Genomic DNA, 21439 nt, shown 5'->3' on the forward strand with positions numbered 1-21439 from the left:
AATAGGTGTAGCTACAGAAATAGAAAATTAGTGGGAATGAGGAGTGGCTGCTTAATGGATTTGAGTTTTCATTTTAAGATGGTAAAAATGGTCTAGAAGTAAATAGTGTATAATTGTATAATATTGTAACTATACTGAATTATATATATTTAAAACATTACTTATTTGTATATATATGTGGGCCTATGTTCAGTTTTTGTGCACCATATGAGTACAGGTGCCTGTGGAGGTTAGAAAAGGGCATTGGGGGCTGGTGAGATGGCTCTGAGCACTGGATGTTCTTCCAAAGGTCCTGAGTTCAGTTCCCAGCAACTACGTGGTGGCTCACAACCATCTATAATGAAATCTAGTGCCCTCTTCTGGATTGCAGGCCGAATACTCTATACATAATAAATAAATAAATAAGTAAATAAAATAATCTTTTAAAAAAAAGAAAGAAAGAAAGAAAAAGGGCATTGTATCCTATAGTATTGAAATTATAGAAGGTTATGATCTGCCATGTGTGTACTAGGAACTGAACCTAGGTCCTCTGAAATACCAAATACTGTTAGCCAATGAGGCATCTTTCTAGACCTGCAGTTTCTTGGGGGAGGGTGTAGGGGGGACAATGTCTCATATATCTTAGGCTGGCCTCATTGTATGTATAACAGAGTGACCTTGAATTTGGCTTCTACCTCCTAGGTGCCAGAATTATGAATGTGTATCACTATGCCTGGTTTGTACACTGCAACAATGAGCCCAGCACATTGTGTGTGTTAAGCAAGCGTCGGTCAACTGAGCTATATTACCAGTCCTTCTTTTCTTTCTGCGGTGGTAGTGGTGGGGCAGTGGTGATGGTAGAGTGGTGGACGGGGTCTTATCAAGTAGCTTTGGCTGGCTGTAACTTGCTTTGTAGTCCAGGCTGATTTCAAACTCAGAAATCTACCTTCTTCTGCCTCCAGAGTGCTGGAGTTTAAGGTTTTTGCCACCAGGCCCAGTCCAAAGAATGCAGATTTTTAGAAAATGGGTATATGGATTGCATATTCTATATTCTGAACAGTTTATAACATCTTATAATTCAGCTTATGCCCATGGGTTTTTTTAGGCCTCAAATTTTGTTTTGTTGTTATTTTTCTGTGTAGCCTTGGCTGTCCTGGACTCACTTTGTAGACCAGGCTGGCCTTAAACTTACAGAGATCCACCTGCCTCTGCCTCCCTGAGTACTGGGATTACAGGTGTGAGTCACCATGCCTGGCTTGGCCTGAACATTTAACGAATTTACTATTCTGTTAGCTTTTTAAACAGTTTTTTAAAAAGATTTATTTATTTTATTTATACAGTGTTCTACCTTCATGTAACACAAGCCAGAAGAGGGCATCAGATCCCAGTATAGATGGTTATGAGCCACCATGTGGTTGCTGGGAATTGAACTCAGGACCTTTGGAAAATCAGCTAGTGCTCTTAACCTGTGAACAATCTATCCAGCCCCCTAAACATTTATTTTTATGTGGGTGTTTTGGTGCTTATATGTACGCGCACCAGAGGTGTGTATTGCCCACAGCCTCCAAAGGATCAGATACCCTGAAGCTGGAGTCAGACAATTGTCATCTGCCGAGTGGGTGCTGGGAATCAAACCCAGGTCCTCCACAAGAGAAAAAGTACTCTTAACTACTGAGCCATCTCTCCAAGGCAGAAGGTGTTTTTCGAGACAGGATTTCTCTGTAGCCTTGGCTGTCCTCAATTTACTTTGTAGACCAGGTTGGCCTCGAACTCACAGCGATCTGCCTGCCTCTGCCTCCCAAGTGCTGGGATTAAAGGCGTGTGCTGCCATGCCCGGCTCCTATATTACTCTTAAGGTAACTAATCTATTCCCAAATAATAGCATTAATCCATTCATAAGACACTTCTTCTTTTTTTTTTTTTTTGGTTTTTCGAGACAGGGTTTCTCTGTGTATCCTTGGCTTTAGACCAGATCAGCCTTGAACTCTCAGTGATCCACCTGCCTCTGCCTCCAGAGTGCCGGAATTAAAGGTATGTACCACCACCACCTGCCTATAAGACACTTCTTAATCTCTGCTTCTCACCTTTGTTGCTTGAGTGAAGTTCTCGTCTGAACTTTAAGAAAGCACATCAAACCATACAAGTCTCTTAGAGGCAACAGAATTAAAAAGTAATTAATGTCACCAGGCGGTGGTGGCGCAGACCTTTAATCCCAGCACTGGGGAGGCAGGGACATGTGGATCTCTGTGAGTTTGAGGCCAGCCTGGTCTACAAAGCAAGTTCAAGAGAGCCAGAGGCTACCCAGAGAAACCCTGTCTCAAAAAATAATAATAATAATAATAATAATAATAATAATGAGGAGGAGGAGGAGGATGTCGTCGTCTAAATAAATGCTGAAGTTACTATTACAGAAAACAGTAAATATTTATTTGTTCTATCCACTAAGCTTGAAGGGATTAAAATAAAAGAAGTCAGTAATTATTTTCAGGGGTCTTATAGGAATTGATTGGGAAAGAAATAGAGAAAATGGATCCAGGCTGAGTGCTGGGATTATCAGGATATACCACCACACTGTTTTGTTTTGTTTTTCTTTTCTTTTTGAGACTGGGTCTTATTATATAGCTCTGGCTGTCTGGAATTTGCTGTGTAGCCTGCATACCTCTGCTTCCTGAGTGGTAGGATTAAAGGCCTGTGCCACCACTCCTAGCTCCTTTTTTTCTTTTTTAAGATTTATATGTTTATTATGTATACAGTGTTCTGTCTGCATGTGTGCCTGCCAGCTAGAAGAGGACACCAGATCTCATTATAGATGATCATGAGCCACAATGTGGTTGCTGGGAGTTGGAACTCAGGACCTCTCTGGAAGAGCAGCCAGTGCTCTTAACCTCTTAGTCATCTTTCAACCTTTGCACCATCTCTCCAGCCCCCTCCCTTAAAAACATAATTATTTTTACTTTATATGTATGAATGTTTTGCTTTCATGTATATAAGTACACACTCTGTATGTAGAGGCCAAAAGAAGGTATTGGAACCCTTGGAACTGAAGTTACAGACAGTTGCAAGCCACCTTGGGTGTTGGAAAATAAACCCAGGTCTTCTACAAGAACAGTGGGCTTCTTTCTTTCTTTCTTTCTTTCTTTCTTTCTTTCTTTCTTTCTTTCTATTTAGTTAGTTAGTTAGTTAGTTAGTTAGTTAGTTAGTTAGTTAGTTTATCAAGCAGGGTTTCTCTGTGTAGCCCTGGCTGTCATGGATATATTTTGTAGACCAGGCTGGCCTTAAACTCACAGAGGTTTGCCTGATTCTGCCTCCTGAATGTTGGACTTAAAGATGTGGGAGACAGAGGCTGAAAGATTTTGCAAGTTGAGGTCAGCCTGGGCTACATGGCAAGGTTTTGTCTGGAAGAAAAATTATCAAAAAAGGAATTATTATTGCTACTTTATTATTAGATAACCAAGGCCCAGAGAAATGTGGCTTATGTTTATGTTCAGAACTGTGAACCTTATGTTTCTTTGATGATGCTTATTATAGTTGATATGGCATTCAGTAAGCACCATCCTGTGCCAGGTGCTGTTCTAGGATTGGGGACACAGGAATGAAAAGAAGTTCTGGGACCTCAGTTGTTTGGGGTCAGTTTGTTACAGAAGTTATTCTCCTGAGTTGATGCTTCTCCCATTACCCTATCATTCCTCCTGGAATGAAGTGTATGCTTGCCTTGGAAAAAACAGACTCACAAAGTGTTGGGTTTCTTTCTTTTTTTTTTCTGATTAGTTGTTTTGTGCACAGAAGTTTGGGTGTGGGTAGGTGGTATCAGGTGGAGGGAGAATATGACTTGACTATGATCACTAGCTTTTTAAAAGAATACCTGCTCCCCTTTGACTCAGTTAGCATCTTGACTCTTATTTCTTCTCATCTTGACTCTTTAGATTATGCTTTCTAAGGTAGGACATTATTGTCCATTGTGTTCACACAGTATCATTTCTGCCAGTGTAATGGAAATGAGTTGAATAGGAAAATTTCCTAATGGTCATTTCCCTGGACTCAGAGAACTATAGTATCATCATCATCATCATCATCATCATCATCATCATCATCATCATCAAGATAAAGTGACCCTTTGGACTAAATTTAGATTTTGAAATGAAAACCAGTGGGCTGTGGTGATGTGGTGGGATATGGTACCTATAATCTCAGCACTAGGTAGGTTAAAGCAGGAAGGTTACTGGGAGCGGAGGCCGTCTTGTGAATGCACAGCCAGTCTGTGTAGCCTAGATCTTGTTTTAGAAGATTGAAAAAAGGAAAACTGAACATTTTCCCTTTATTTTACTATTTTCTTTTTTGTGTGGTGCAGAGGAACAGACTCAAGGTCTCATACATGCTAGGTGGTGTTAGTGCACATCCCTGCCCCTTTATTTTCCTTAAACAACCAATTGGTACAGATGGAAAGCTAAATAAAATACAATCACATGCACGTTTAGATATTTAGCAAGTAGTTTCTGTATATTTTCCTTATTTCATCTGTTCTATAGACAAGCAATCCTTATATGCATAGTTGAAAAGAAGTAAATTAGAAATGCTGATAAAATGTCAAAGTGATGAGTCCCATGTAGACCAATTCCATTCTTTCCAGATGGTATTTTGACATTTATGTTAGGGATTTTAAAAAAATTTTAATAAAACAACTTCCTCTACCTTTTGTTGTATTATTTGCATCGATAGGAATCCAGATACCAGAATCAATTCTGTTTTGGTTTTTGCAACGATCCCTTACCTCTTTGATATATTACTTTTCTTCCAAAAGCCTGTATTTCCAATGAAATAAAAATAGGGAATAAGGATCTATAGAACCAAGTTCTCTATGATTTCTATCAGTCTTTTCTTGGTTACTTACTTTCTTTCTCACCCCACCCACCTTACTGAGACAGAGTTTCTCTGTGTAGCCTTGGCTGTCCTAGAACTTGCTGTGTAGACCAGCCTGGCCTCGAACTCACAGAGATCTACCTGCCTCTGCCTCCTGAGTGCTGGATTAAAGGCGTGCGCACTACTCCTGGCTCTATCAAGTGTTTTTATGTGCATTTTACATTCATAATACTTGCTTCTACAGATATAATATGTTAGAAAAAAAGGTTTTATTTAAATCAGACTTTAATAAAATAAACACTAATTCCCACAATTATGATTTCTTTAAAATCATGAAGAGATGGCTCATTGGTTAAGAGTGTTTGCATGGGGCTGGAGAGATGGCTCAGAGGTTAAGAGCACTGGCTGCTCTTCCAGAGGTCCTGAGTTCAATTCCTAGTAACCATATGATGGCTCACAACCATCTATAATGAGATCTTGGGCGCTCTCATGGTGTGCAGGTGTACATGCAGACAGAACATTGTATACATAATAAATAAATAATTTTTTTTTTTAAGAATGTTTGCGTTCCTTTGATCCCAGCATTCTGGAGGTAGCCAGAGTTAAACAGGGTGAAAACTTCCCTCAAAAAGTATACTGCCTGTCACTTGGCTATAGTGATCTAATGCCTCCATGGGTACACACAAATACACTTACACACAGGTGAGGGTGGGAGTGTGGTGAATAAAAATAAAATTCTTAATCCCCTTTTACATTTCATAGTAGTCATATCTATTCTGGGATTGTTGAAAGTTAACCAGTAGTCTCTTAAATAGAAAATTTATCTGGGTTTATTTTAATTGAAAATTTCTAGATCAATTTGAAAGTAGGGCTACATATCTCATTTGCCTAAACAAAATTTTGGTACAAAAGGTAAAATAAGTCAGCTGACTTAAATAACTTGGGATTGTGTTTGTTGGCATTGTGGAATGGAACCTTGTAGGGACAGAGATTGAAAGTTAAGTTTGGGCCGGGTGGTGGTGGCACATGCCTTTAATCCCAGCACTTGGGAGGCAGAGGCAGGCGGATCGCGGTGAGTTCGAGGCCAGCCAAGGCTACACAGAGAAACTCTGTCTCAAAAAAACAAAAAAGAAAAAAAGAAGAAAAAAAAAAAGAAAAAGAAAAGAAAAAGAGAAAGGTTCGGAATTAGGTTGGACATTACTTATCAGGTCTTTGTTTTCTGCACCATATCCCTTCTTAACTAGTTACTTTTCATAGATACTTTTTAATAACTAAACAATTTATGAGAGGGAGATTTGAAAATTTACACTTATTTGTGTGTGTGTGTGACACAGGGATGTGTCACAAGGTTTGTATGGAGATCAGAGGACAACATGGAGGAATTGGTTCTTTCCTACCATGTGAGACCTGGAGTTCAAGTTCAGATAATCAGACTTGGTTACAGTGTATTTACTTATTGAGCCATCTTGCTAGCCAAGATATAAAAGTGTTACCTTTTTAGATTTTCTTTCCCTTGTTCTGTTCCTATCTTTCATAGCTGCCTTAAAAAAATAAGGAATACTTACATTTGTAGAGGATTTGTGCATTTAGGTTAGAAAATGGAGTCAGGTATGCTTTAGCTTATCAAGATGTCTCCCAGAAAACCAATATTTAATAAAAAGGTAACAAATAGACATTTTGTTACTTTCTTTAGTAAAACTCTGTGGAATTGTTAACAGTAGTTAACCATCTTGGGCTCAAGTAATTGTGAATGCAGGATTCACTGCTGGGTATCAGAATGTTACTTCTCTATGTAAACTATCTCCTGTGAATACTAGAATTTTTCCTGTGACTTATTAGATTACCATAATTGTAAGATTGGGGAAACAGGAAAATCCCAGGTTATTCCATTATGGCAATACAATCATTTTAATTGTTTTGTATACAGTTGTATTGCATTAATTCATTTTCAGATATTTCTATAATTACCTATGGTTGCTTGAATCCTTGCACTCCCCCTCCCCCCATTCCATATTCCGTTTTCCTTTTCACTGAGTCATCATGGAGGTGGGGATGAGACTTGGCTATGGCTTCATCTGGTTTCTGATTCCAAGTTTCTCTTGAGTATGAGCATTTACTGTGCTGGCTATGCTTCTGTTATTTAAAGTGATATATTTTTCATACATTATGGCCCTTAAATGCAAGCCAACCTCTTCATCTGGTGTCAACCAAAGGAAAACTGATCTGTTGCAACGCTGGAGGAAAAACTGGCAATATTGGATTTACCTATGTTGAAAGATGGTATGTTGTTCTTCATCTTGGGTGCTCCAAATATACTTTTGACAGTGCATGGTTTTTATCTCACATGCTGATTTTTGTCTCTAACTTCTCAGTTTAGATTTAGTTTGTATTTAATTCCAGTCTTATTTTTTTCTGTACAAGTTTTACATAAGAGCATATTCATTTTTAAATCTTTTATATGGTATATATTTCCATATTGCTACATAATTTTTATAGCCATCTTTTATAATAAGAATGTCTAGTTTTTGTCTTTTCAGAAGAATTGTGGTGGCCAATAGTCATTTACTGAGAGTGAATACTTTCTAACTTGCTTATTTAGGCCCACTCACAATGGTTCTGCTAAAAATATTAAAATGGGAGTAACTGTTGTGCTACTAATTTCAACATTTCGTAGTTATACAAAGGGTTCATTTGTCCTCAGGCATGTGAGACTCATCCTATATTAGGGATGAATAAATTTGAAGTTAAGATTATTTATTTAAATCAATCTAGGGTCTTGTTAAATAGTGAAAGGCTAGGGCCTAAAGACATGTGCCTGTAGTCCTAGTCACTCAGAAAGTTGAGGCAGGAGAATTGCAGTTTTAAGCCATCTGGGCTACAGAGTGAGGTTTAAGGTTAGCCTAGAATCCAAGAATAGAGGCACTCTCCCTTGGTAGAGGCAGTAGAATTGCTTCAAGTTTGAGGCTACACAGGGCTACATAGCAAAATCCCTGTCTTAGAAAACTAAATTAGGGGCTGGAGAGATGGCTCAGTGGTTAAGAGCACCGCCTGCTCTACCAGAGGTCCTGAGTTCAATTCCCAGCAACCACACGGTGGCTCCCAACCATCTATAATGTGATCTGATGCCTTCTTTGGCAGATAAAGCACTGATGTACAATAAATAAAATAAATAAATCTTTAAAAAAAAAAAAAGAAAAAGAAAACTAAATTAAGTAAAACAAAAGAAAAATAAGTCAGCCTGAGCAACTTAACCTTGTCTAGGAATAAAAATATCCAACGGTCAACCCTGAAATTATATACACACAGGCAGCACTAAATGGACTCAGCAAGTTGTAGTTATAGGTTTATGTGTTTATATATGTAACAGTAACAAAAAGTGATCCTGAATTTGAGAAGGAATGTGAGTATGGGGCATGGGAGAGGTTTAAGTGAGGAGAGGGGTTAGGTCAATGATAAAATTGTATTTTAATTTTTATAAATTTTCGAGTAACAAGCCATACTGGTGAGATGGCTCAGTGGGTAGAGGTGCTCGCCACCAAGCCTGACAACCTGAATATTTTATCTAAGATCCATATGCTATAAGGAAAGAAAATGATTCCCAAAAGTTGATCTCTGAGCCTGGTGGTGGTGGTGGTAGCAGTGGGAGAGAGAGACAGGGAGAGTTTGAATCCAGGTTGGTGTACAGAGTGGGTTCCAGGACAGCCATAAAGGAACTCTTATCTCAAAAAACCAAAACCAAAAACAACAAAAAAAGTTCACCTCTAATCTCAACATGCATGCATGTGTGCACACACACACACCTTACAGCTGTTTTTAAAAGTACATTGAAGACTAAGATTAGATTGATAATTTAATTGTAGACCTCTTACCTAGCAAGTGAGAAAGTTCAATCCTTAATTCTGAGGGGAAAATGAAAGAGAATACAATGTGCTGGTTAATGGTATCCATTTGAATCTGAACTGCTTGGGTGTAAAAGGCTTAGTCCTGATACTAAAACTAAGGTGTCTTTGAGAAAATTATTTAACCTTTCTTTGTCTGTTTCCTTGTGAGTAAAATTAGTTTAATAATATATACCTCTGTAGTAGTCTTGTGGGGATTAAACAAGTATATGCAAAAGGATTTTGTAATAGAACCTTGTTTATAACAGGTACTATGTAAATACTTAGTAGTATTGTCTTCGGGAAATTCCTGAAAATCTTTATGATACAGCTGTGAGGTTTGAATGCAGAGAATATTTGGCATCAACATTGGGTACCTTAAAAAGAACTATATAATTAAACTTTGTGTATGTGTTCTTTTGATAACTAAACTTTAATGCCGAAGAAACTTGAATGGTAAGCTTGTAAACAATGTTATTGTAAAGTTGATATGTACAGATGCTCATTGTGCCTCCTAGAGACTGAATCTTTTCTTTTCCAGTGAGTATCAAAGCCTGCTTATTCTTCAATAAAATATAAATTGTCCTGAATCTGTTGTTCTTCCTACAGAGTCTGTGTATTCCTCTGGGCCACTGTTTACATCTTTAAGCATTGCAAGGAAGCTCAGGGCTTTCTGATCTGGTTTAAGTTGTTTATATTATTTTCATCTTGGCAGCTCTGGGAGGGTTTTGTTTTCCATACTGTTGGGAACTCCTTTGATAATGTTTAGTGGTAACCAAGGCATTCCAGAGGACATGTGTTTGCTCCATGGCTATCCCTAATGGACATCCTCTTGTATTTGCAGTAGAAATTTGGTGATAAAAGGTATCTGTGTTCCTTTGTGTTAATTCTTTGGTGTTTCCAAAGGATATTTAGAACCATTTATAAAATGCAGAATAGCTTGTATATTTTTATATTATGTATATCAGACTGAGTTTGTTTAGAAAGTCCCACTGGAAAGCCAGGCATGGTGGCGTACGCCTTTAATCCTGGCACGTGGGTGGGAGGCAGAGGCAGGCGGTCAAGGACAGCCAAGGCTACACAGAGAAACCTTGTCTCAAAACAAACAAACAAAAAAAAAAAAAAAAAAAGGAAAATTCCACCAGAAAGGAACTGAATAGCAAAATTTTTCCCCATAGTTAACAGGTTGTATACAGATATGTATACCATAGTATTTTTGTTTTGTCAAGATTGACTAATAAGAGGAAACTGACTTTTGTGATTAAGCAAGTTGGGAGTGGCCAAAACTTTGAAATTAGGATAGAGAATTTTGTTTCTAGATAGGTGTGGTGGTACACAACTTTATTCTCAGCACTCTGGAGACAGAGGAACTTCAGCACCAGTCTTGCCCGTCTACTGAGTTTCAGGCTAGCCAGTTACAATGTGAAACTGTCTCTTTAAAAAAAAAAAAAAAAAAAAAAACTCTCAGCCAGCTGATGGGTTGACACGTTGCTTCAGTCCAGCACTTTGAAGGCAGAATGAATCAAGACCAGCCTGGGCTACAGAGTAAGTTCCAGGATGGCCAGAGCTACACAGAGAAACCAACCCTGTCTCGGGTGTCAGGGACAGACAGGACACACAACTCAGTATCTCTCAGCTTACAGTAGTGCTAAGGTTTGTAGAAGCGTTTATTTCTTCTTTCTGGTTATTTTCTAATGCAAGGGCACACATCATTGTATAATATTTTTTAGTTAAGATAGTTTTCAAGTCTAATCAAACTTGTTATTATCATTAAACATTTTAGACCATTTAGTTCTAAATGCAACAAGGAATCCAACCCTTTTCACCAAATTTGGTATTTTCTTTCTTTCTTTCCTTCCTTCCTTCCTTCCTTCCTTCCTTCCTTCCTTCCTTCCTTCCTTCCTTCCTTCCTTCCCGAGACAGGGTTTCTCTGTGTAGCCGTGTCTGTCCTGGACTCACTTTTTAGACCAGGTTGGCCTCAAACGCACCAAGATTCGTGTGCCTCTGCCTTCCAAATGCTGGGATTAAAGGCTTGCGCCACCATGCCCAACTGGTTTTGGGTTTTTTGTTTTGTTTGTTTGAGACAGGAGGTCTCTGTGTATCTCTAGGTGTCCTGGAACTCACTCTGTAGTGTGGGGTCTCAGCAAGATTAACTTGTGCTTTTAACCACTGAGCCATCTCTTCAGTTACTAGATTTTTTTTCCCCACACATATTTTCTTTCTGATTTTTTGTGACAGGGATTCTTTGTGTAGCCTTGGCTGTCCTGGACTCCTTTTGTAGACCAGGTTGGCCTCGAACTCACAGAGATCCACCTGCCTCTGCCTCCTGAGCGCTGGGATTAAAGGCTTGCACCACCATGCCCAGCTTCTATTTTTTTATTTTTATTTTTAAATATTTTATGTGTATGAGTGTTTTGCCTGCATATGTGTCTGTGTACCACGTATGCACCTGATGCTTGTTGAGGTCATAAGAGGTCCTTGAATCACATGGGACTGTAGTTACAGAAAGTTGTGAGATACCAACTCACACCCAGGTTGGTCCTGAGAACCCAACCTGAGACCTTGGGGAGAACAAAATTATGCTCTTAACAACTAAGCCAACTCTCCAGCCCTTATTTTATTTTTGAGACAGAGTCTTACTATTTAGTCCAGTCTTTGAATTGCAGTTTTCTTGTGTCAGCTTCCTAACAGCTAAAATGATAGTCATGTGCCACCATGCAAGTTCTCTCTATACTTTTGCATCTTGTTGGTAGCAAATTTTGAGTCCAGAACCTTCTACACCATTGAATTAAACTCTAGCCAAGTTACTTTTGTTTGTTTTTAATGCTTTTTCAAGACTGTTTCTTGGAGCTCACCCTGTAAACTGTGGCTTTTGATGCCTTAATTCAACAAGTATTAAAGGCGTGTGCCACCAACCCCTTCCTCTTTTTTTGTTTTTAAAGATTTATTTATGATATATACAGTATTCTGCCTGCATGTACACATGCAGGCCAGAAGAGGGCACCAGATCACATTATGGATGGTTGTGAGCCACCATGTGGTTGCTGGGGATTGAACTCAGGACCTCTGGAAGAGCAACCAGTGCTCTTAACCTCAAAGCCATTTCTCCAGCCCTGTTTTATTTGTTTTTTTAATCCAAATAAATCACATTGATTTCTTTTCTGTTCCATTTGCATAGTGTAACTTCTAGAGGATAGTTTCTTTATCTGTGAGGAAAAGGAGGAAACATAAAAGCTACATTTGGATAATTGTAATAAATGTATTTTTGTAGTCATATGGTAGTAGTATAAGGAACTATGAAACAGATTAATAAGTAGAGTTTAGCAGCCTATAACTCCCATGAATTACCAGTTTCATGGGTAATTAGAGCCTCAGGCAGGGCTGTGCTACCTTTTTAGTATTAAGGTGAAAGATATTTTATGATTATCTAAGTGTTATTGAACATCCGTTGATTACTAACAACTGCTGTCTTTTACTCTGCTTGCTCTACCATTAGCTTTTTGCAATGTAAGCACAATTTTGGATCCAGTTAGTCTATCTTCCTCCTTTCGTAAAGTTTTTAGCTGGTTTATGACTTGAGTTTGAATCTGGGCAAGGGAGGGTAGTGGTGGTGGTGTGGTGTTGCTGATGGTGGTGTTGCTGAAATGGCCTGTCCCCTGGTCTGACGCCTGTTGTGGTATCCACGTAGAACAGTTACTGCATTCAGTTGAAGGTGGTTTCTGCTTGAGGAGTGGTGACTCTTAGCACAGCTGTGGAATAATTGCTTCTCTTCCTTCTCTCTGGATACATTTTTTTTTTTCAGATACTTTCCTGTTCTTGTTGGTTGTTTTTTCCAGAAGATTTATCCTATCATTAAAATGTTTTGAGTCTCCACATGAACTTTTTGTGAAATTACTGAATTCTGGGGTACCCTTTCCTGATCAGCACAAATAAAGAGGGAGCAAAGAATCTTCTTAGTTAATTGAGGGGCGGGGAAGCCATTTGCAATGACTCTTAAAGTTCAGAAACACCCAGACTTTTCCTTCAGTACTTTTCTCTGTTTGTGGTAGCACTTTTGCCCGGTGTAGAGAAGGGAGGGGATAGATGGGAGGGCTTGTGTTTAAGGGGTTCAGAACAGGGGATATAAGTGTGTCTTCTATGTTTACAAGGCACTAACACCACTCCCGTCTGTATTTAAATGCTGTCCCCAGGTTACGACTATGGCTATGTCTGCGTGGAGTTTTCACTCTTGGAAGATGCCATCGGATGCATGGAGGCCAACCAGGTTGCTTTATACTTCGGTCAAATGATGCTGAAAGGATATATATTTTATATATGAGGAGGGAGGGTTTCAGATAATGTCACTTTGGAAAGGTACAAGAAATCTAAATCGTTGGAGCATACAGTCCTACCAAAAACCAGTTGTGCAAAGAAACCTTTTTAAAAGCTAAGAAAATTTATTTAGAATAGCTAATGGACATAGAGTATATTTTAGAAACTAGGTTCCAGTTCCACATTACCTGAATTCTAGGGACTGTACATGGGAAACAGGACAGATCTTGAGTGTTTCCCTCTGCAGTGTGATGAAGATGTGTGGGCTCCTGATGCAAATGCTCCTCGATTAGCTAGGCTCTCAAGGACCTACCTGCACAGGAGTTCTAGGACAATCAATGGCCATACACAGACTGAGGGTGAAGGCCACTAATGGTGATTTCTGTGGCACTAAGGTCCCACTTACATGTGTTATATTTGAAAGAATGCCATTGAAAGGGGAATAGATAGTTTGTGTCTGTATCAGTCATTCTTGTTTTTGCCCGTTGGAGTTTTGTGTTCAAGTTGTTGGCTGCTTATAGTCAGAGCTGGAGAATCTTGAGTCTCTGCTTAATGTTTGAACTTTCAGGAGTTACTCGACTTTCCACCTGGAATTGTCATCTGTGTCATGTCGTCCGTCCCCGTCCCCGTCCCCCCCCCCCCCCCCCCCGGGAAAATCAGTTTGTTTTGTCTCAGGCCCTACACATACACACAAGTGTGTATCTGTAGCCTAGTGCTTTTTTTTTATCAGCTTTGTTCCACTCAACATGAATCATGGCATTTCCTGCAACCCCACCCCCACCCCCACCCCCTTTTTGTGGCAAGGCCTCAATATGTAGCCTTGCCTGGCCTGGAGCTTCAGAGATCCATCTGCCTCTGCCTCCTGAGTGCTGACGTCAAAGGCCTGCCACTACCATGCCTTGCTTTACTGTTTACTTCTTTTTGGGGAGGGGTTTTTCTTATTGGAAAGGAGATAGTATTGTAGATTGTTTATTTTTTAAGCCATAATTGAGCCTAGAATTAACTGTTGTAGCTCAGGCTAGATTTGAACTTGTGACAGTCTTCCTGTTTCAGCTTCTGAGTGCTGAGATTATAATTATGAACTACTATCTTAGTTTGGTTTTTATTGCTGTGACAAAGCATCATAATAAAAGACAATTTCAGGATGAAAGAGTTTATTTCAGGTTATAGTTCATAGTTCATCATGAAGTTCAAAGTAGGGCAGGAATTCAAGGCAGGAGCCTGTAAAGCAGGAACTAAAGTAAAGTGCATAAAGGAATAATGCTACTTAACTAGCTTTGTTGCCCATGACTTGCCCAGCCTGCTTTCTTATACCATCCAGGATGAATTACCCAAGTGTGGCATCACCTCTACTAAGCTGGGCACTCTCAAATCAATAATAATAATAATAATAATAACAACAATAATAATAATAACAACAAATCAATCATCTAATGATGACGATGCTCTCAAATCAATTATGTAATAATAATGATGGTGGTGGTGATGATGATGATGATGATGATGATGATGATGGCAACAACGATGACAACATCACCTCTACTAAGCTGAGCCCTCTCAAATTAATCATTTAATAATAATAGCAATAATACCCTACAGGCCAGTTTTTTTGGTTTTCCAAGATAGGGTTTCTCTGTGTAGCCTTGGCTGTCCTGTACTTGCGTTATAGACCAGGCTGGTCTCAAACTCACAACGATCTGCCTGCCTCTGCCTCTCGAGAGCTGGGATTAAAGGTGTGTGCCACCATGCCCAGCCCTTGTTTTAGTTTTGTTTGTTTGTTTGTTTGTTTTTCGAGACAGGGTTTGTTTGTGTAGCCCTGGCTGTTCTGGACCGCTCCTGGCTATATTGTACCTCTTAGTAGAAGTAGAAGCACTATCCAGTCACCAAAGAGAAACTGGATGAGGACATTTTCTCTTCACTTAACTGGGTTCTTATTGCCTGTCTATCACTAAATCATTTAATAAGTATTAATTAGCAGAAATTGTGTTAATTCTTATTTTGGAGAGAAGAATGACAGTTCTAATCTATATGATTCTATCCTGATAGTCTCTCTGAAAATGAGAACACTTATTTAATTCATAGGCAATATGTTTTTAACAATTTTTTACCATTGTCTCACATAGTAGTTGAAATATAAATGGGAAGACCATAGCAGATGCCATCTCTTTTGTACTGTTCTTTGCTAAGAGTGCCATTGCTTTTATATTAGTGTTTCTGAGGTTTGTTTTGTTTTGTTTTGTTTGTATTTTGTTTTGTTTTTAAAAGACAAGTTTTCACAATATAGAACAGATTGACTGGGACTGTCTGTGGTTGGCCAAGCTGGCCTGGAACTGTCTCTGCTTCCTGAGTGCTAGAATTAAAGGCCTGTGCCACGATGCCCAGCTTGTCAGTGCTATTTTTAACCTTAAGAGTATCAACATTGATTGAGGATATAGCTCAGGAATAGAGTTTACCTGGAAAGCACAGGGCCCTGGTTTCAATTTCTAGCACTCAGAAATGGGATGGGGAATAATAATTAAGAGATAAAATATCTTTTAATCACATCCTTTGTGTCCCAACAACAGCAACAAAAAAACTATCTATAAAGTATCTATTCCTTTAAAGGGTATTGTCAAATAGAACTAGGCATCATTTTCACACTCAGTGCTTGTTCAGAGGCAAGTGTTCTGTTGGACCTGTTTCTGGAAAAGTGTTCATTTGTGCTAATAACATTCAAGAGTAGGTGGCTTATAAATGTGCTCTCTACTGTCCTCAGCCATTCTATCAATAGTTTTGGGTTCTTAGATCCCCTAGTGATTTGGAATACCAGGACACAGCAGGAACAGAGCCATTATTCCTCTAGGTTCGAAATAGTATTGAGAGGTATGGAGGTTATGATAAAGTGCCATGTGGGTTTTATTCCAAAGTGTAATTAAGATAGTCACCTATATGGGTGTGGTTGTGTTCACCTGTAATCCCGGCCCTTGGGAAGCCTAGGTTAGTAGGATTTTTTAGGCTATCCCAGGTTACATAGTAAGATTGTGTCTTACTTACAACCAGTGTTATCTTTTAGGACCGTATAATCCTATACCTAGAAAGGAGACAGACTTAACTAGGCTAGCAAAATAAAGACACTGTTTTCAGGCCTGATGAACTGAGTTTAATCTCTGGTACTTCCTACATGGAGTGGAAGGAAAGAGCGAGCTCTTGCAAGTTGTCCTGTGACCTCCACATGGATGCTGTGGTACATCCCCAAAAGTAACTAAATACATTTTTAAAATATATCTTCATATTCTTTTAAAAAAAAGATTGGTATTTATTATTATGTATACAGTGCTCTGCCTGCATGTGTGTCTGCAGGCCAGAAGAGGGCACTAGATCACATATAGATAGCTGTGAGCCACCATGTGGTTGCTGGGAATTGAACTCAGGACCTCTGGAAGAGCAGTCAGTGCTCTTAACCTCTGAGCCATCTCTCCAGCCCTATCTTCATATTCTTTATGGTCGCCCTCATTTCTTAGATTTTTATTTCTCCACTGATCACAGAATCCTCTCTTGCTGAACTCCATAGTCTTCATGAATAAACTAGTATTCTTTTAGTGGCCTTTCTCATATTTCAGGCCCTATATAAATCATTTTGATGGAAAAAAAACATGAGATCTCCAGAAAAATTAGTTGTACTTTGGTACTATAACACGAAGAAGGAGTAATACAGGTTCTGGAATCAGGTCTTAGTTTTTAGTTGGTTTACCTGTGACAAATTTTTTAACCTGCCTTTGTCTAAAGCTCCACTGTTCCTGGTATCTCAGTGGTCCCCAGTGTGGATTGAACAAGCTCAGTCATCCATGAATTTTGTGTGCGAGAATGCTGAGGAGCTGCAGGGAACAAGATAGACTATATAACTTAATTTTAATGGAGAAAAATAGGACAAGTAGGTTGACAAAATTAAAAATAGTACAATAAGTGGTGGTGAGTGCTGAGTGTTATTTAAAAATTAAACAGACTACTGAGCGAACCTATATGATAGTCAGTGAGACTCAGTAAGGAGGGATTGCACTGAGAAGTGATTCTTGAGGAATAATGTATGCAGGGCACTTAATAGAGCAACTGCCGCTTGGTAAGCATTTGCAATTACACAGGCGTGTCTTCTCGTTCTATACATCAAATGATTTCTGATCATATTCTAGGAAAATAAATTTATTTTTGTATCTGGATTTAGCTTAATGCCACAGTAGTTTAGAGTCTTATGAAGGACAAAAATGCAAACAAAGATCTGATTCCTCAGAGTACATAAAATGTTTATGGCAAATTGTTTCTGTCCATCTATTATTCTTTTTTCCAAGTTTTACTTAAATTACTTAACAAATTGGTTCAGTCTGATTTGTCAGAGATCCACTGAAAGCCTTTGAGCATGCCTGATTTTGTTTATGGATACTTTCAAGGTTTCTATGACCTACTCCAAATTGAGATTTTCATAACTTTCTGCTGTCTTGATAAGAAATCTTTATTGATAATCTCTCTTGATAAGGAATCTCACTGATTAATATTTGTATATTTAGAAGATGGAAATAAAGGAGGATACTGCTGGCTAGCTTTTTGTAGTATGGTGGATTATGTATTCATTTGTGAGGTTGCCCAGAGGATAATTAAGGCCCCTCTAAGCCTCTTCTCAGTGCCTGCATGCAGAAGCCAAACAGAAACCATCTCTGCAGCAGTATTGTGACTAGGGAAACTCATCAGAATAATGTGTGGCCAACTGTCTGTCTGGAGAAATAACCTCAGCAAGTATGAAGATGTGAGTGAGTCTATTAGCATATGCCTTCATGTAGGAGAATGAGATAGCCAGCAAACTTGGTGAAGCAGGTCCTTCATTTTATCCTTCATTGAAAATGTTTTTTTTTTAAGGTGGAGTCTCTCTTTTGTGTAGTTCCTCTTGGTCATGACTTAATTTTTTAAGTCATTGCTACATTTATATTTAATATTTATTAGTTCATTTATTTAATGGACAAAGTCTTACTGTGTAACCTTGGCTGGCCTGGAACTCACTATATAGATCAGGGTGTGCAGAGGAGTGTTAATTCAGAACATGGCTACTCTGGCAAGAGATCACATCCAAAGATCTTCTAGGTCTGTGTGATCAGGCTGGAAAACAAATACACCTCTAATCCAGGAGACAGGCAAACAGATCTGAGTTCAAAGCCAGCCTGGTATAGAGCAAGTATCAGGTAAAGAAAAGCTTAGGTCCAGGCATGGTGATACATGTCTTTAATCTTGAAGGAAGGTAAAGTTAGTTTGTAGAAAGAAGCACCCATGTTTGAAACTGATGTATAATTGAGTGGCAGAAAAGGTCATGAATCAGAGAAGACGGGACAGAATAGGATATGCTCAACTCTCACGAGGAAAGAGAGGCAGTTTTACAGAGAGTGGAGGCAGTTTTGACCAGGACAGTAATAAAGGCATGGGTTAGAGAGAGAGAGAGAGAGAGAGAGAGAGAGAGAGAGAGAGAGAGAGAGAGAGAGAGAGAGAGAGAGAGAGAGAATGAATGAATTCTGGTGAAGAACAAAGGAGAATGAGAAGAAGCCAGAAGAATAGAGCAGATTGCTGAGTTAGTTTGAGCCCAAGCAAAGCAGTTCTGGGCTGAGAGAGAAGCCAGAGTAAATAAGTCAGCTGAGAGAGGAGTTAGAGGCAGAACAGCTGAGTTGAACCAGCCAGGCCAGAGCTCAGAAAGAACAAGCAAGGGTGAGCTCATTAAGCAGTAAGTCTCAGAGGCTGAAAACGTGCCAGGCCTAGGTTAGTTAGATGGTGCGGAGGCTAGAAGCTTCCGGGCCTAGGACAGCAGAAGGAGGCAGTCAGCCTCTCAGACAACTGAGCAAGGAGAATAAAAGTTACTTTTACAACCTGCCTCTGCCTCTTGAGTGCAGGAATTAAGGGTGTGCTCTACCAAGTCTAGCCTGGAAATGTATTTCTAACATTGACATATACCTTTTATTTTCTTTGTTGCACAAGTCCATTAGGACTGAGGAAGAACATCATGTCCTTTTGTTATATGTGCTATTACGCTAAGATTTGGGGAGATAAGTAAGAAGCATTGTTTGTGTTCAAGTATTGATCCTTAAACCGGTTAATCCCAGGTGGAGGCAGATGGATTGCTGTGAGTTCGAGGCCAACCTGGTCTACAAAGTGAGTCTAGGACAGCCAAGGCTACATGGAGAAACCCTGTCTCAAAAAACCAAAAGAAAAGTATTGATCCTTTTCCGTGGTTGTTTAGTAGTATGAGCTAACTCACTGAAACAATTAGTAATTGTTCAGCCGGAATTTTCAAATTTGTTTCTGTGATGCTTGCTGCCTGTTCTTTGTTCATATATTTTCCTAAGAATGGGAATTTTCACTCAGCTTTTTTCTTTTCTTTCTCTCTTTCTCCCCCCCCCCCTTTTTTTTTTTTTTTACTTTTTTTTTGAGACAGTTTTTCTGTATAGTCCTAGCTGTCCTGGAACTTGATTTGTAGACCAGACTGGCCTCTGCCTCCCAGGTAACTGATGCCACTGCCTGGCACTCAGCTTTTTATATGACACAATTATCCTGACTTTCTACGGTAGAAAAAAAAGGATGCTGTTACCTCCTAACATGGTAACCTGACAGAATTCCTTCTGAAATTATTTTTTTTTCTGCTGTGAGAAGTGAAGGCTATGAGTTACATGGTATTTTACAAAACTTTTTTCCTGCCAACAAAATTAAGAGAGTTTGGATTATTTGAAGAGACTAGAGTGAGTAAGTCATCTCTGAAGGCCTGTATAGGAAGTCAGATCTTACTTACTTTTTGTGTCTTAAAAAATATTAATTTTTTAAATTAATAAACACGATGTGTTTATGGGTACACATGCCAGAGTGCATGTGTGAATGTCAGAGGACAACTGTATAGAGTTTGTTCTCTCTTTGCACCTTTACTAAGGTTCCTGGAATTAAATTCAGGTTATTGGGCATGGGCTGCAAATGCTTTTACTTTTATAGCAATTTTGTTTGTTTGTTTGTGTTTTGAACCAGGGTCTGTTTCTAGTCCAGGCTAACCTCAAAGTGATATTTTCTGGCTTCAGGCTCCAAAAGTGTGAAAGTATAGGTGTATATATTACCATGCCTCCTGAAAACTTTATTTTTTCTTTTTTGAGACAGTTTTCACTATATAGCCTTGGTGGGCTTGGACTTCCCTGTGTAAACCATGCTGTCCTTGAATTCAGAGCTCTACCTGTGGGACTAAATGTGTATGCCATCGTTCCAGGCCAAAACCAAAGTCTTAAATGTGATTTGTCCTTGCGATTGAAAATTATGCTATAAAGGAAACTATTTGTGGGCCATCAAGGAAAAAGTAAAAACCCGAATTGTTGGACCTATAATCAAGTTATTAATAATGATATAATGAAATGGGAAACATTTCAGTAATTCAGTTCTGTGCATTCCAAGAAGCAAAAGTAGCAACAAGAAAACCATTTTTATTCACAACAATGATAAATTAATCTGTGTGGCTGGGTGGTAGTGCCACACGTCTCTAATCCCAGCACTCGGAAGGCAGAGGAAGGCAGATCTCTGAGTTTGAGGACAGCCAAGGCTGTTACACAGAGAAACGCTGTCTCGAAAAACAAACAAAAAAGTAATAATAATAATAATAATAATAATAATAATAATAATAATAATAATAATAATAATAATAATCTACTATGTGTAAGTGTTTAGAAGGTTTTCACCTAAACAACTCTTGCTTCAAAATGTTTACTGAAAAAAGTGTGGTTTCCTAGACAGAACTGTTTTATATAACTTGTATCTTATGCCTGACTTCTTGGAAACATCAATTTTAATCAATATGTTTTAGTTGTCCTCAATATAGGTATCAGCAGAAACATGGGAAAGTGCAGTATAAAAAAAAGTGCAAAAAAAAAAAGTGCAAAGTAAGGGTTATTGAAGGAGCCAGGCATGGTGGCACATGCCTTTAATCCCAGCACTTGGGAGGCAGAGGCAGGTGGATTACTATGAGTTTGAGGCCAGCCTGGTCTACAAAGTGAGTCCAGGACAGCCAAGGCTACACAGAGAGACCCTGTCTCAGGGAAAAAAAAGAAAGAAAGAAAGAAAGAAAGAAAAGAAAAGAAAAGAAAGAGTTATTGAAGGTTTCTTGTTCTTGCGAAAGTTGCTGTTTTCAAACCAAAATATAGGCTGAGATAGAATCCATAACCTGTGACTTTTTCAAGAGAGTTTCCAGCTTATAAAATCTTAAGGTTTAAAAAATTATGAGCTTATTTATTTTGTGGGGTGTGAGGAGGGCATGTGGCATTTCATAGGGATCAGTTTTCTCCTTCCACTGTGTGGCTGCCAGGGGTTGAATTTGGATAGTCAAGATTGGTGACAGATGCCCCACACATTGAGCCATCCTGCTGGACCTAATTAGTTTT

The 21439-nt window shown here is 38.9% G+C and overlaps 1 protein-coding gene across 5 annotated transcripts in view; it reads left to right on the plus strand.

Moving 5' to 3' along the window:
* Positions 1 to 21439, plus strand: part of RBM6 (RNA binding motif protein 6) — a 101587-nt gene that overhangs the window by 35104 nt on the left and 45044 nt on the right. For all 5 annotated transcript variants that reach the window (XM_084752607.1, XM_084752606.1, XM_084752610.1 and 2 more), the window contains one exon: positions 12905 to 12978. In XM_084752607.1, the coding sequence (XP_084608733.1) occupies positions 12905 to 12978 (74 nt within the window). The remainder of the gene's footprint in view (positions 1 to 12904; positions 12979 to 21439) is intronic.

This window comes from Acomys minous (genome assembly GCF_964271855.1).
Source record: "Acomys minous genome assembly, chromosome: 13".
Lineage (NCBI taxonomy): Eukaryota > Metazoa > Chordata > Mammalia > Rodentia > Muridae > Acomys > Acomys minous.